Below are 17309 nucleotides of genomic sequence, written 5' to 3' on the forward strand. Positions count from 1 at the left end.
TTGCAGCCGATCACCCTCTCTGCAGAGCTGATGATACGCTGCAGTCTGCGTCTGTCCTTGGTGGAGGCAGCAGCGTACCAGACGGTGATGGAGGAGGTGAGGATGGACTCTATGATGGTGTAGAAGTGAACCAGCATTTTTTGTGGCAGGTTAAACTTCCTCAGCTGCCTCAGGAAGTACATCCTCTGTTGGGCTTTCTTGACCGGAGGTCCTGGCTGATGATGGAGCCCAGGAAACGGAAGGACTCCACAGTGTCCACTGGAGAGTCACACAGGGTGATGGGGGCGGGTGGGGCTGCGCTCTTCCTGAAGTCAACAACCATCTCCACTGTCTTTGAAGCGTTAAGCTCCAGGTTGTTGCTGTTGCACCAGGTCACCAGGTGGTCAATCTCCCACCTGTAGGCAGACTCATCCTCTCCAGAGATGAGTCCGATGAGGGTGGTGTCGTCCACAAACTTCAGGAGCTTGACAGACTGGTGACTGGAGGTGCAGCTGTTGGTGTACAGGGAGAAGAGTAGAGGAGAAAGAACGCAGCCTTGAGGGGAGCCGGTGCTGATCGTCCGCCAGTCTGAGACGTGTTTCCCCAGCTTCACGTGCTGCTTCCTGTCAGACAGGAAATCTGTGATCCACCTGCAGGTGGGGTCAGGCACGTTCAGCTGGGAGAGCTTGTCCTGAAGAAGAGCCGGGATGATCGTGTTGAAGGCAGAGCTGAAGTCCACAAACAGGATCCTGGCGTAGGATCCTGCGGAGTCCAGGTGCTGGAGGATGAAGTGTAGAGCCAGGTTGACGGCGTCGTCTACAGACCTGTTGGCTCTGTAGGCGAACTGCAGGGGGTCCAGCAGAGGGTCTGTGATGGATTTGAGGTGGGACAAAACCAGGCGTTCAAATGATTTCATGACCACAGAGGTCAGGGCGACGGGTCTGTAGTCATTTAATCCTGTGGGCCCTGGTTTTTTGGGGACAGGGATGATGGTGGAGGCCTTGAAGCAGGCTGGCACGTGGCATGTCTCCAGTGAGGTGTTGAAGATGTCCGTGAACACCGGAGACAGCTGATCGGCGCAGCGCTTCAGGCAGGATGGGGAGATGGAGTCTGGTCCAGCAGCTTTACGCGGGTTTTGTCTCTTGAAGAGCCTGTTCACATCTCTTTCAAGGACAGACAGAGGTGTCGATGCTGGAGGAGTGGGGGGCGCTGTGGGGGGCAGCTGTGGTGGTAGGAGGTGTGAGAGTTCAGCCCCAGGTGTGATGAGGGGGTTGGGGCTGTTGGGCTGGAGCTGGTGGGTGATGGTGTGGGGGATGGTGTCAGGACTGTCCCATTGTCTTTCAAAGCGACAGTAGAAGTCGTTGAGGCTGTTGGCGAGGCGTCGGTCGTTAGCAGAGTTGGGGGCTCTTGGCTTGTAGTTGGTGATCTGCCTGAGCCCCCTCCACACAGAAGCAGAGTCGTTGGAGGAGAACTGGTCTTGTAGTCTCTCTGAGTACAGTCGTTTAGCTTCCCTCACCGCCTTGCTAAACTTGTACTTGGCTTCCTTAAACTCTGCTCTGTTGCCACTCTTAAACGCCTCTTCCTTTTCCAACCTCAGCTGTCGCAGTCTTGCTGTGAACCAGGGTTTGTCTTGTTATAACTCACCCTGGTCCGAGTTGGTACGCAGCAGTCCTCACAGAAGCTGATATATGAAGTCACAGCCTCTGTGTACTCATCCAGACTGTTGGTAGCAGTCCTGAAAACATCCCAGTCAGTACAGTCCAAACACGCCTTCAGGTCCTCTGCAGCTTCACTGGTCCACTTCTTCGAAGTTCTCGCAACAGGCTTAGAAAGTTTTAATTTCTGCCTGTATGCAGGAATCAGGTGGACCATGTCGTGGTCAGAGTGTCCCAGTGCAGCGCGGGTGACGGCGTGAAAAGCGTTACTGACTGTGGTGTAACAGTGATCCAGAGTGTTCCCCTCCCTGGTGGGGCATTTAATAAACTGTTTGTATTTGGGGAGTTCATGTCTGAGATTACCTTTGTTAAAGTCACCGAGGACAATAACTAAGGAGTCCGGGTTGGTCTGCTCCGTTTCCAGTATCTGGTCGGCGAGTGCGCGCTGTGCGTCCTGCACGTTGGCCTCCGGTGGAATGTAAACACCGACCAGAATGAATGAAGCGAACTCACGGGGGGAGTAGTAAGGTTTACAGTTTATGAAAAAAGTTTCCAGGGAAGGAGAGCAATGCCGTCGGATCACTGTCACGTCGTTACACCAGCTGCTGTTGGTGTAGAAACAAATACCTCCACCCTTTGTTTTGCCGGAGAGGTGCGCGTCGCGGTCCGCTCGGAGAAGCTGGATTCCGTCCAGCTGCAGCGCCGCGTCGGGAGTTCTTTCCCCCAGCCATGTCTCCGTGAAGCACAAAACAGCAGATGAATAAAAGTCCTTGTTTCTCCTCATCAGCAGCTGGAGTTCCTCCATCTTATTCCCCAGTGAGCGCACGTTAGAGAGAAATATTCCGGGTAGCGGTGTGCGTTGTCCTCGCCGGCGAAGACGCACGAGCGCACCGGCACGTTTCCCTCTACGTCGACGTAGAGCTGCAAAGGTGAGAGCACCTTTGACCAGAATGTCCCATAAAACAGTTAAAGGTGAGTCATACAACAGCATTACAGTTACACAACATTATGAATCAAATCTTGATCACAGCACACGACGGTTTTCCACTTAAACAATGTGACAGCATGAAAACAGCAGAGTCCAGAAGAACTCAGTGTGACGACAGCAGAGAACTACATTTTATCCACATAGAGAGGCTGTCTGAATCCGGGCCATGAAGTCAGGCTCAGTGCTCAGTACCAGCCCACATCAGCTGATGGCTCAGCCGATTCCCTTCTTTGCATTCAATTGGCAGATCTCTTATGGGCGCCTTATTTAAGCTGCCTTAGCCTGCCTACCATTGCTGCTACCCCCCAGCTCGTCCTTTTCACGCGGACTGACTTAATATCATTCTGTTGTCATTGATACCTGCTGCTCTCCCAGAACAGAGCCATACCGCCAAGTATCACTTACTGCAGATTAAAATAAAGTTTCTTTGACTAAAGTGGTCCTGACTGAATAATAATACTCCTTCGCCTGTGATGGAGGGCACACGATGCACCATGAGGCCCCCCTCCATTTAGAACAAACCCCCCCAGATCAGCTGAGTCAGTACCACTTTTTTAAAAGCTTTTAAAACCATTTTATAAAAAATTGCATCTGATGAAAACATTTCACATGTGATGGATTCACATTTACATGTGGTTTTCAGATACTTCACATATAAACAAGAGTAACATTCAGGATTTAAAAGAATCACTTTATTGCAGACAACAGAGGGTTAAAGGTCATCTGAAGCACAACAGCATAATAACGTGTAGATGGAAGAAATGAAAAGGTTGTTTTAATCTTTTCTGAGGACATGTTACAACCAGGTGAGATACGTCATGAAATGCCACGTGATTGTTTTGTATTGCCACTCCTGCCTGTGAATGCTGTGAACCAGTTTTTAAGTCAGGTCAGTATAATAATAATAATAATAATAATTATACATCTCTTTGAAGTCATTTTACATACCTTTGTGGCTGTTTTGTGTCTCTTTGTGTGGTTTAATTGACTTTCTGACAAGTAATGACACTGCTGTCAAACAGAGGCTCTGAGGGCCCCTGGGCCCCTGGGCCTGTAGCCGGTGGGCCCGATCAGTGATCCATCACACGGGACAAACACACACATTATGAAGAAGAATGTGAAGTTTGTCACATCACCGAGACATCTGTTCTCAGGCGTAATACTGTCATCACATGTAATACAGGTGAAAAATTTGTTTACAAGTGACACTGGAAGTCTGACAGGTGAGTTTTTCATAAGATCGAAGCAGAGATTATCTGAGAGAGTCTAAAATAAAGTATTCCATGCTGGTTTATTCCTTAATAAATAATAATAAACTTGATTTATGCAACATAAAAGAACACAATTAAAACTGAGCAGCACCAAAAGGAAGACTAGTCAAAAATCATTATGCAAAATATATGTTGGAAAGATAAAAGTAGACTTCATCTGAGGTGAAATGTGGAAAAACACATTCCTGTTTAAATGAAGTTAAACACTCAGCTGTTAATGTACATATAAGTCAATTCCTGTTTATTATCTAACACTGTGGTGACGCAGCACAGGGGGCGGGGTCTCCACTCCCGCGAGGACCACTCCAGTGAGGAGGAGGAGGATGTGGCGATGTCTCACTCTGCTCACATTTCTGGGAACCAAAGGGGCTTCGCTGCATTTCAACATGGAAGAGTGTGAATGAGTTGAGTTGTAAATGTTAAAGTGACTGCTGATGGAGGGACCAAAGGGATGTAGGTCTTCCTGTAGACTCAGTCAGAGAGTTATTGAGGAATTATCTCCTGCCGCTCGGTAGAACACTTTAAGTCTTTGGCTCAACCAGCACGTAGTGGAGTCCAGCTCAACTTCTCCTCCCATCACTCCTCCAATTCAAATGACAAACATTTAAGTCATTTATTTATTAAATGAATAAATACACTGTGGAATTTTGTCATCTCTTTAAATATCAGAATCAGAAATACTTTATTGATCCCCGGGGGGAAATTATACAATTATACATCTTTTGGTGGCTCATTTCTTTGGGTGGGTGTCTGCTGCGGGAACTGACCTCAGTATTGGTTCTGGTTCCAACCCTCCACTTACGAGCCACTGTTAGGAAAAGCTAATCTCTTGAAATAATCTGAAAATAAAGTTGGAATTGAATTTCGAGACAAAGTTACAAGTTACGATAAAGCTGTAATTTCTAATTAAAATGATTTTTTTATTTAAAAGTGTAATATCATGAGATCAATTCTGCAGTAAAAACAACTCGCAGAGAACAACTCATACCCCAGCGATGGAGAGCCAGCTAGATGCTCTGAACAACTACCTGACATGACATGTTTTTATTTCCCCGCGGAGTGAGTCATCTTCTAATAGGCGATCTTTGTCCAGTCTCATCGCGAGCTCCTCCGCGCAGCCTCCCTGCATCCTAGCGCGAGCATCACTGCGCACCGAGCTGATCACCGACAGAGACGCCGACCCACCGAGCGGACGACGGCTCCGTCAGCGGACATATGAAGTCTTTGTCTCCCGGATCAGCGGCTTGTTTTCGGTGATTCTCTCCTCGTCGCTTCTCTATGGATGTGAAATAGAAGCGGGCGGTAGTTAGTCGGTGTCCTCTCCATCTCTCTGCTCTTCTTCCCGCTCCGTCAGGACCGCATCCTGCCCACATCCACAAAATGGCGGACATCATCGAGCTGGGACCCGCCTACGGTGAGAGCCAGGCCCTTTCTGCTTCGTGTCTCTGCTGTCTACCGTCGAAATAGCTCCGTTTTAATAGCTACTCCAGGTCTTATTTTACCTGGATTTTATAACGCTGTGTCATAGATAGAACGGGTGCGTTAAACTCATCTTGAGTGGTTGTCTACACCCAGTTAATGAAGCGTTATCGAGCCCGTACCCGTTCATTCTTTTTATTTTGATCTGGCCGTTATAAAATTGAATCTCAAAGCTGAGATGATTCATAATCTGTTTTAAGGCGATTCTGTGACACCAGAAAGGTTGGAGTCGATGGATAAAATCTATAAGATCAACCTTTTATCATTGTATTGACAAAATAAGACGGAGAGAAAATGAAGTGGAGCACCAACACAATGCTGAGATAAATATGAACCGATAAAAACAACATCATCCCGACAGACGCGTCAAACAGGGCGTTCTCGCGCTCCTACGCACCGTCTGCCTCTCGTGGGCCTCAGTGTGCGTGCGCGTGCCAGTCTGGGTGGGTATCGGGTGACGTCATGTCTATGCCCGGCGCTGTTTTATGGGGACACGAAAGATATTACTGTTATTATTATTAATATTAGGAGTGTCATTATGTGCTTATTGATTCTAACGTTTGGAAGATGGAAAGATGAATGAAGCAGCTGATGTCACCGAGGAACAAACCAGGAGAGCTCACACATTCATTCATTCATCAGAGGACCAACAAAATAATAAGAGGCAACAATTATGATTTATCAAAGACATGCATGAAAGGGAAAAGCAGCCAGGCAGACTGACAGCAGACAGGCAGACTGACAGACAGCACACAGTCAGACTGACAGCAGACAGACAGCAGACAGCCAGACTGACAGAAGACAGGCAGACTGACAACAGACAGACAGACTGACAGCAGACAGGCAGCAGACAGTCAGACTGACAGCACACAGTCAGACTGACAGCAGACAGACAGCCAGACTGACAGAAGACAGGCAGACTGACAACAGACAGACAGACCGACAGCAGACAGGCAGCAGACAGACAGAACACAGTCAGACTGACAGCAGACAGCCAGACTGACAGAAGACAGGCAGACAGACAGACTGACAGCAGACAGGCAGCAGACAGACAGAACACAGTCAGACTGACAGCAGACAGCCAGACTGACAGCAGACAGACAGACTGACAACAGACAGACAGACTGACAGCAGACAGGCAGCAGACAGACAGAACACAGTCAGACTGACAGCAGACAGACAGCAGACAGCCAGACTGACAGAAGACAGGCAGACTGACAGCACACAGTCAGACTGACAGCAGACAGGCAGCAGACAGCACACAGTCAGACTGACAGAAGACAGGCAGACTGACAGCACATAGTCAGACTGACAGCAGACAGGCAGCAGACAGACTGACGGCAGACAGGCAGCAGACAGCACACAGTCAGACTGACAGCAGACAGGCAGACTGACAGCAGACATGCAGCAGACAGACAGACAGACTGACAGCGCACAGACAGACTGACAGCAGACAGGCAGCAGACAGACAGACAGACTGACATCAGACAGGCAGACTGACAGCAGACAGGCAGACTGACAGCAGACAGACAGACTGACAGTAGACAGACAGACTGACTGATAGTAGACAGACTGACGGTAGACAGACTGACGGTAGACAGACAGACAGACTGACGGTAGACAGACTGACAGTAGACTGACAGACTGACAGTGGACAGACTGACGGTAGACAGACTGATAATACACTGACAGTAGACAGACTGACAGTAGACTGACAGACTGATTGTAGACAGACAGACTGAAAAAATGTCTTCAAATGTCAACAGTCCAAATCTCAGAGACATTCAGTTTACTGAGAAATGAGACAGAGACAGATGACTGAGAAACACAGTCATATTTGACATATTTGCTTTAAAAACAATCAGATTCATGATTGATGAATGGTTTCAGTAAAATAATGTGTTTTTAGTGCATCACTGGCTTGCTATTGGCCCTTGTCCAGCCAATAAAGAGAGGGCACTCTATGTGATGAGTTATTGTTGTTGCTCTGTGAGTCCTGTTAGTTCATCCTGAATGTAACTCAGCTCAGTGGACTGTTAAAGCCTCACACAGCTCAGTGTGTGTGTGTGTGTGTGTGTGTGTGTGTGCGCGCGTTGCTAGGCAGCGAGCTCAGCTGCTTTCAGCTCTTTCCAAAACATGACATCATCTGATGGAGTCTGAATAAAAGCCAACAACAACAGGAAGGAGGGCTTCAGGGCTTCAGGAGCTTTTACAGTTTAATCAGTGATTTAGTGTCATTTTAGAAGTAATGTCCAGTCATCAGTTATTTAAAGGGCTGTTTGAGGGTTTAGACTTAGTTTGAGGGATCAAGTTAGAATTAGGTTTTAGGTTTAGGTTAGAAGTACCGTAGTGGCCCGAATATAAGATTTATTTGTTTGAAGAAGTGTTGGTCGTCGTACATTTGAAGACTAGACGGTTACATATTATTGTTATTACAACATCAGATATTCTTTTGAAATGCAGAGAGAGAGTTGCATTATGGGTTTGTAGCCTTAATGTTTGTCAACGGTTGTCTTCATGTCCATTTGCACTGAGTCTGTGAGAGTTAAGGTGGATTTATGCTCCTCTGAAGATATCTGCAGAGAGAAAGGTGTTCTGGGTAACTGCAGGTGGCAGGAGCTGACGTGCATCCAGTGAGGTGATTGGTCAATTAAACTCTTGTTGGGAGTCGGGTTCAAAACAGAGACGAAAACAGACGTAAAAGGGTTGCAAGTATAAAAGAAAGAGCCACACAAACCAGCGCCCCCCTACATGATGGACTACAACAGCCTTAAAAAGATCCAGTTCAAGCTGCAGGACTTTCTGACAGCTCTGTGAGCTTTTTTACTGCTACGGAGGAAATAAATTCACTTAAAGCGTCTCCTGACGTCTCTGCTTAGAGACAAACTGAATTGTCTGTCACACAGCTGTAGAAATTCTGAAGTCCTCCTGACTGCAGCCTGATCGGAGAGCGACTTCTTCAGCTGTTCTTATTGTCAGGGTGGTCTTCTGTTCAGATCAGACCAGGACAACAGTACTCCTCTGTACACAGCAAACAAAGACCTCCACAAACTCCTCCTGCCCCCCTTTGCTCCCTACCTCCTCCTCCTCCTCTCAGCAAGGAGCAGTTCAGTTACAGTCCTCTGATGTTTCTAATGAGACCTCAGGAGGGTCCATGTGGTGACATCACCGTGTGTTTCACTATGATGTCACCGTGAGTCCTGACATCACTTTTAAAAAAAGAACAATGTCATCATCACTGCCTCAGCAAGAGAGCCTGACTTATATCTGTACATCTACATAACATGTCCCTCCCTCTGTGTCTCTGTCTCAGCCATGTCTCCGGTCCTGGCGGGCTTCCTGGGAGCTGGTGTTCTGGTTTTGGTTGTGGTGGTTCTGGTTCTGCTCTGGTCTTTCTGTCAGCGTCGTTACCTACGCATCTCTGGACGCTACAAGCTGCATGGCGACCGTTACTGCGACGCTGAAGACCCCCCCTACAAGTTCATCCACATGTTGAAGGGTATCAGCATTTACCCAGAATCCCTCAGCAGCAGCAAGAGGATCGTACGCGGCATCCGGCGCGTGGACCGCTCCGATCGTGAGGGAGAGCGAGGCTGCCCCGCCGCCGCAGGGAGGGGCATGGTGCTGGTGGACGCTGAGAACAACATCCTGGATGTCCCGGGGCAGCTGCAGATGAGTCACCTGGTCCCCCCTGCCGGGGCGGGCCCCGCCCACAGCCAGGCCCGGCTGGAGCGGGCGCTGCCGGTCCGCGCCGACTACTGCTGCCTGGACAGCAGCTCGGCCAGCAGCAGCCAGACCAGCAGCAAGACGGCATCCCCCTTCACCCCTGCGTCCTCGGAGCCGGAGCCGGAGCCCAGTCTGGGCGCCATCAGCCTTACCGTCGACTACAACTTCCCCAAGAAGGCCCTGGTGGTGACCATCGTCGGGGCCCGGGGCCTCCCCGCCATGGACGAGCAGGCGGGCAGCTCGGACCCGTACGTGAAGATGACCATCCTGCCGGAGAAGAAGCACCGCGTCAAGACCCGTGTGCTGAGGAAGACCCTGGACCCGCTGTTCGATGAGACCTTCACCTTCTACGGCGTGGCCTACAGCGCGCTGCCCGAGCTCACCTTGCACTTCCTGGTCCTCAGCTTCGACCGCTTCGCCCGCGATGATGTCATCGGGGAGGCCGTGGTGCCGCTGAAAGGCGTTGACCCGAGCACGGGCCGAGTCCACCTGAGCCAGCAGATCACCAAGAGGAACATGCAGGTGAGTGACGGAAGCAGGAGCAGCTGTCTGAGTTCTGCCTCTAATGTATAACTTCTCTCTAACTGCTGCAGCACGGCCAGTCGAGCTGTTGATCAGGTGTTGATCAGACATCGGTCAGATATTGATTAGATGTCGATCAGATGGTTCGTACGGTCAGTTCATGATTCATTTGTTCTTTTGTATGTTTCTTTGGAGTTTTCAGTCATTACTGTAAATATTTCGGTATAATATAATCAATCGATTTTTGTTCAGTTTAGTGTCCATCTTTATATTCATCATTTTCAGCTCAACTCCTCCTGACTGTGAACACACTCTCCTCTGTGTTGTTGTTGTTGTTGTTGTTGTTGACTAACTGCTGATGCTGCCTGTCAGAGCTGTGTCACCATGGTAACGGGCCGGTCTGACAGACAGTCAGATTGGAGTCTGTCTCAGAGACAGTCTCACTGTTGTTGTGCCTCACACAGTTAAATGTTCAGATCAGCTGTTTGTGACAGTGATGACATCATCTGTGTGACATCACAGGGTTTCAAATGTTCATACCTGCCTCAATAACCTGCCAGCATTTCACTTTTTATACAGGTGCAGTTGTCATGACAACAGAAACAGAGGGACATACTTTCAGTGATACAGTCTGATGTTGACTTTAATGATTCTTTATTTAAAATCACACCAGATCAATAAAAGAAGAAAAGGCAAAACAAGACAAATATAAAGATCAGAAAGGAAGTGAAATGATTCTACAAATGAAAAAATAGACAATAATAACCTACAATGAGAAAATAAAAACAATCAAAAAGGTTTCAAAGAACATCCACATGAGATTCATCAGTTTTTGTTTCATTGACTTCTACTGATGTTGGTGGTCATCGAGGAGTGAATTCACTGTTGTACTGGGATGCATTATATTCAGAGGGGCTCCTAATATTCTGACCCCTCATGTTTGTGAACATCAGAAACAGCTGCAGTGTAGTCCAGAACTGCAGCTCAGTGAACATTGGAAAGCTCACAGGTAAATTTACAGCAGCGATATGTTGTTCAGGTGTTCCTGATAAAGTCTAGGAAGACTAACAGGAAGCATCAGAGTCCAAACAACAGGAGCATTCTCCTCCTTCAGCTAAAGAAACATCTCTGTGTTTTCAGTGTGAGAGTCGTGGAGAGCTGCTGGCGTCTCTGTCCTACCAGCCGGTGTCTCATCGTCTCAGCGTGGTCGTCCTGAAAGCTAGGCACCTCCCCAAGATGGACATCACTGGCCTGTCAGCGAGTGAGTACACCCAGCTGCGACGGGACGAGTGAACTCGTTGAAAGTGAAATATTCACAGTAATTGTCTTTTTCTTGTAATAACAGCAGACTCAGAGATAGAAAACATGCAACAAAACACCAAATGTGTTCTCTGGCAGGCAGAAGGACACAGCCTGTAAAGCACACAGTACATGAAGTACTGCAATGTGAATATCTGAATATTGTCCCACATATTATTTAGTGGAGAGTTTTAGTGTTGCGTCATCTAAAGAATTGTTTCAATTTCTGGGGGAAAATAAGATTTCCTGTCACTTTGAAATAAGATTTGAGTCTAAAGCAGCGTTTGACCCGTTTGAAGGAGATCAGGAGCTCAACGTCTTTTATCACAGGATGAGTCTGACAGCAGATCTGTAGTCAGGGTTCTGCATCAGATGATCCTCGTCATGTTCACTCCATGAAGGAGCGTTCAATATCACGTCAGCGTTTATTAGATTATATTATTATTATTATAGATATTCATGACAGTAGATGTGATATATACTAATAACAGTATTATTAGTGGTCTGATTGGTCTCTACTTAGTTGGTTTAACAATTGTTTGAAATTGGTCGATTCACTGAATCGACCAACAGAAAAATAATCTGCAGCTGTTTTTATCAAATCATCATTTTAGACTTTTTTAAGCCAAAATGCCAAAAAGGATTTGATGCTTTTCTTTGTCAGACATGATGTAAACTGAATGTTTTGGACTGAAGACGTCACCTCGAGACAGTTTATAGACAAAACAATGAAGTGAGAAAATATGTTTTATACGTTTGTTTTGTTCTCGTGTGTAAATGATTTGATCAGCGTTGTTGTTGTCCTCATTCACTCCTCAGACCCCTACGTGAAGGTGAACGTCTTCTACGGCCGCAAGCGCATCGCCAAGAAAAAGACCCACGTGAAGAAGTGCACGCTGAACCCGGTCTTCAACGAGTCCTTCATCTACGACATCCCACCCGAGCTGCTACCTGAGATCTCTGTGGAGTTCCTGGTGGTCGACTTTGACCGGACCACCAAGAACGAGGTTCTGGGCCGCCTGCTGCTCGGCCTCCACAGCCCCGCCCCCTCCGGAGCCTCCCACTGGAGGGAGGTCTGCGAAAACCCCCGCCGGCAGATCTCCAAATGGCACAACCTGAACGAGTACTGAGGGAGGACCACCAGAAACCAGCTGACACCATCGACCGGCTGGGACTCCACCAGTGAAACCACTGGGAAATAAAGACTCAGTGTACAGCGCGCACACACACACACACACACACACACACACACACACACACACACAGACACACACACACACACTGTTGTGATCATAGTTAAACACTCACTCTCTCTCTCTCTGTCTCTATTATCTCTCTCTACCATCACGACATCCTGCAGTTCTTAATTACAGCGAAGAAACAAAAGAAAAGAGAAACCATGAAGTCCATTCAAGACTGTCTCATGTCTCCTCTGGCTGTCTGTGTGTAGACGGGGAAGGAATGCTCAAATATCATTTAAAAGAAAAAAAGATTCCCCTCTTGCTGTTGTTGTCATGCAGTTCATCGCATGTCTGTCCAAAAACGTCCAAGTGAAGAGTTGAGAACTGCTGACATGACACTGACTGACTGACAGGAAGACATAGAAGAAGAACTCCAACATGTGATGGAGACCGAAACACTCACTAACACTGCATATAACTAACGGCTGAATATATCCAAGTATAATTACTCCTGCATAGGACCAGATAAGAAAGTGCCCCCACGTCTCACTCCTGCTCATTTAGTGGGGATGCTGGTTGTTTTAGTGGGCAGCATGCTCCCTGCCTCTGAAGAAGATGAACCATCATGCTCACTCATCGCTCCTGATCCTGGAGGAGGTGGACTGCTACTTACAACGCCCTCATTTTAATGTGGATGTGGATTTGAAACTGTGGTTAACATCTCCTGACTGAAGACGTCTGTAGATGCTGATAAATCAGCCTTCTGCTCCAGAAGACGAGCAGACTGACAGACCATGTAAAATACTTGTTTGTAACATGAATGGTATGATTAATTTACAAAACCCTCGAGGCTCTCTGAAGGAAGCAGGAGGCAGCTGTGGTGGCTGATGGTTGTTTTAAGTCTTCTTTGTGACTTCATTATCTCATGACCAGGACTTCATAAACCTCCAGTCTGAACATGAAGTCCCTCCTGAGTTCTCACTAACTACTAACTAGTTTCTAACATGAATCTGAGTAAATGTAGGTGTCAGTTTTACTTCTGTCTGCAGACATGGAGACATCTGTGTGTTTCAGTTAGTAGTATTCACACAGTTTAGAAAGAGAGGGAAATATATGATTATGCTAAGCTAACTGACATTCATAATTTGAGGTCTGCTGTGTTATTTTAGTGAAATATAATTTAAAATTTTCATTATTAAACATGATCAAGTTTCAGGTCAGAGATGTCGACCGTCCTCCATATTACCTCTCAGATGTTAGCATGCTAACGTTAGCTTTGTCAGCTGGTTCAGTTAGCTACAGCTGCAGTTAGTGGCTGTAAATATTTGGTAACAACTAATCTCTGCGTCAGAACTAGTTAGTGTTTCATGTAGTGATGATAAAACTCGGAACGTCAGAACAGCTGCTGAAACCTGCTGGAGGTGAAACTGGTGTCATAAAGGAAACATCGTGAACATCTGGCCTTTCTTTACTCTGTGACGTTGTGTATGAAACATCAGCAGTCGTGGCCGGAGTGCTGCCCCAGCTCAGGTTGGACTGAGACCGTGGTGAACGTTAACTGGTCTCTGGTCAGACGTGAAACCCATCCGTCCGCTCTGTTACTGTGTTGGGACTGGGAGTGAAGTGTGAGGTGTCATACAGGTGTCTCTGTGAGGATACAGGTGTACAGGCACCAGGTGTGATCACACCCCTGTTCCTGAGACTAAATGTGAGCAGCATTTGTGTACTGAGATCTGATGAAGTCTTGCTCTCCAGATGCTGTAATGAAGATGAGATCCTGAGATAAAGAATCATCGGTGACCACAGCTTCCCTTCCTTTTTCTTTCTCTCCGTCTCATTTTGTGCATTTTCATTCTCTTCTCGACCAAACGTGTTCCCTGACTTGCACTGGTTTGTAAAAGGTTTCTCCCAGTAAACATGTCCCTGCAGAGAGGACTTGATCTGCCAGCTGGTGGCGCTGTTACAGCTGTTTTGAATTGATTTGAGTGTGTTTTATAAAGCCCAGTGGATATTTTGGATATTTCGTTTGAGTGATGTTAGACTGTCAGTTCTCTCTGTTCTCAACCTTTAGTCTATAAAGCACATTTTAGTCCCAGTTTAAAGGTAGTCCACCTTGAATCTGCTCATCAGTGAGGTCGACAGCTCGCTAACATTTCAGAGATTAATCAGTTGTGTAAAACTAAATTTCACTTAGAATGATGTAAAGAAGTACTCAGTACTGCAGTACTGCAGACAGCTCACAGTAACAACATGAAGCTTGTTGAAATGAACCCTGAAGCCTGTCCCTCCTGCTGTGGACGGACAGACTGTAGATTTGTACAAATGAAGATGTTTGCTGGTTTCCTTCCTGTCTGATGTCCTTGGAGCTTTAGTGTGTTTGAGCGCCCCCTGCTGTAGACCTGGATGCTAACCTCTGTGTTAGGTCTATTAACACCAATTGGACGTGCAAATAAAAAACAAGTTAGCCATGAACGCCTCGAGTGAAGCCTCGTTTGTTCAACAAGTTCATGATGAAGTTTTCTGTTCTTCTTCTGTCTCTCAGGACTTCTTCTACTGCACCACATCTGCCTGACAGCTTCATTTACTAGATACTTCCTGTCCAGTGAAAACCATGCATCTCCAGATGTTAGTGATGAGCTGAAGGATGAAGAGTTCCTTCATGTGTTGAGAACATCCTCCTCCTCCTCCTCCTCCTCCTTCTCCTCCTGCAGCTAAATAAACTATTGAAACTCTCCTCAGATCAGCTGGAAAACACATCGTCACAAAGATGGAAACTTTGTAGAGATACGTGGTTCTCACAGGACAGCACATGCTGCTCTTATAGAATATGATGCATCGCTGTACATGAAAGTACCCAACAGTATACAAAGTACTTCAAAGTACTTCAACCTGAAACATCTACAGACACATGAATGCAGCAGAAATATGAATCCAGAACACTGACAGGGACATTTTACTGTGATACTGACAGTACTTACATACTGTTACTGTGATACTGACAGTACTTACATATGTTTACTGTGATAGTACTTACATATGTTTACTGTGATACTGACAGTACTTACATACTGTTACTGTGATACTGACAGTACTTACATATGTTTACTGTGATACTGACAGTACTTACATACTGTTACTGTGATACTGACAGTAGTTACATACGTTTACTGTGATACTGACAATACTTACATACTGTTACTGTGATACTGACAGTACTTACATACGTTTACTGTGATACTGACAGTACTTACATACTGTTACTGTGATACTGACAGTACTTATATACTGTTACTGTGATACTGACGGTACTTACATACTTTTACTGTGATACTGACAATACTTACATACTGTACTGACAGTACTTATATACTGCTACTGTGATACTGACAGTACTTATATACTGCTACTGTGATACTGACAGTGATACTGACAGTACTTACATACTGTTACTGTGATACTGACAGTACTTACATACTTTTACTGTGATACTGACAGTACTTATATACTGTACTGACAGTACTTACATACTGTTACTGTGATACTGACAGTACTTACATACTTTTACTGTGATACTGACAGTACTTATATACTGTACTGACTACTTATATACTGTTACTGTGATACTGACAGTACTTACATACTTTTACTGTGATACTAACAATACTTACATACTGTTACTGTGATACTGACAGTGATACTGACAGTACTTACATACTGTTACTGTGATACTGACAGTACTTACATACTTTTACTGTGATACTGACAGTACTTATATACTGTACTGACAGTACTTATATACTGTTACTGTGATACTGACAGTACTTACATACTTTTACTGTGATACTAACAATATTTACATACTGTTACTGTGATACTGACAGTACTTATGTACTGTACTGACAGTACTTACATACTGTTACTGTGATACTGACAGTACTTACATACTTTTACTGTGATACTGACAATACTTACATACTGCTACTGTGATACTGACAGTACTTATGTACTGTACTGACAGTACTTATATACTGCTACTGTGATACTGACAGTACTTATATACTGCTACTGTGATACTGACAGTGATACTGACAGTACTTACATACTGTTACTGTGATACTGACAGTACTTACATACTTTTACTGTGATACTGACAGTACTTATATACTGTACTGACAGTACTTACATACTGTTACTGTGATACTGACAGTACTTACATACTTTTACTGTGATACTGACAATACTTACATACTGCTACTGTGATACTGACAGTACTTATATACTGTACTGACAGTACTTACATACTTTTACTGTGATACTGACAGTACTTATATACTGTAACTGTGATACTGACTACTTATATATTGTTACTGTGGTACAGACAGTACTTATATACTGCTACTGTGATACTGACAGTACTTATATATTGCTACTGTGATACTGACAATACTTACATACTGTTACTGTGATACTGACAGTGATACTGACAGTACTTACATACTTTTACTGTGATACTGACAGTACTTATATACTGCATACATATGGTCCTTGAGTTAAGATGAAACTGTCCAATAAATATTTCTATCCAACATGAAATATCACGTATAACGTTAAATATAATTTTTAACATTGATCTTATTTTGATTGATTATTTTCTTCTTCTGTGGCTGCAGCGATCTTAGCCCCGCCCCCAAAAACACCTGACGTGACGTCAGACGCTCGAACCTGTCTGACCGTGTGACTGCGCGTCGGGCCGTTTGTACTTCATGGAGAACATCAGCAAGAAAATAAATGACGGAGTAAGAGACTTGAACTGTCGCCATTTAGTGATGCGTCTCTGTGGGTGCAGCGGCCTGATGAAGATGGAGGACGTCTGTGAAGCTGCTGTCTGTCTTCAACATGGAGGCCAACAGGTGAGTCAGGCGTCTAGATGATGATTGTGATTGTTTCAGGTGAGGAGAGGCAGGACCTTCCTGCTGAGAGCTAGCTAGCTTAGCTACAGAGAGCTACATTATAGTTTGTCTTGATATTGAACGGTGTTCCGGTGACGGAGCAGGAATGGTTCCTGTGGATCGTGGTCCTGGTACGCCTGGCTGCTGCTGCCATGGGTTATTATTATTAGTCGTAGTTCTGTCATTATTAAAGCTGTTATTACTATTATTAACCATATCTCACTTATTATTACAGCTGTAACTATTATTATCAGTCATAT

General features: G+C 45.6%; 1 protein-coding gene across 1 annotated transcript; it reads left to right on the forward strand.

Moving 5' to 3' along the window:
- The first annotated feature begins 5273 nt into the window (after positions 1-5273).
- syt11b (synaptotagmin XIb) lies at positions 5274-12049 on the forward strand. Its single transcript, XM_070912467.1, has 4 exons — positions 5274-5307; positions 8686-9620; positions 10761-10881; positions 11739-12049. Exons 1-4 carry the CDS (start codon positions 5274-5276, stop codon positions 12047-12049), a joined length of 1401 nt encoding a protein of 466 aa, XP_070768568.1.
- Positions 12050-17309: the final 5260 nt, after the last annotated feature.

This window comes from Enoplosus armatus, chromosome 9, assembly GCF_043641665.1.
Source record: "Enoplosus armatus isolate fEnoArm2 chromosome 9, fEnoArm2.hap1, whole genome shotgun sequence".
NCBI lineage: Eukaryota > Metazoa > Chordata > Actinopteri > Centrarchiformes > Enoplosidae > Enoplosus > Enoplosus armatus.

Bases quoted from the DNA above. Each gene is read 5' to 3' on its own strand.
- syt11b (XM_070912467.1), top strand. From the start codon at position 5,274: ATGGCGGACATCATCGAGCTGGGACCCGCCTACG. The intron at 5,308-8,685 runs GTGAGAGCCAGG...TCTCTGTCTCAG, and splicing joins CGAGCTGGGACCCGCCTACG to CCATGTCTCCGGTCCTGGCG. The intron at 10,882-11,738 runs GTGAGTACACCC...TTCACTCCTCAG, and splicing joins CATCACTGGCCTGTCAGCGA to ACCCCTACGTGAAGGTGAAC.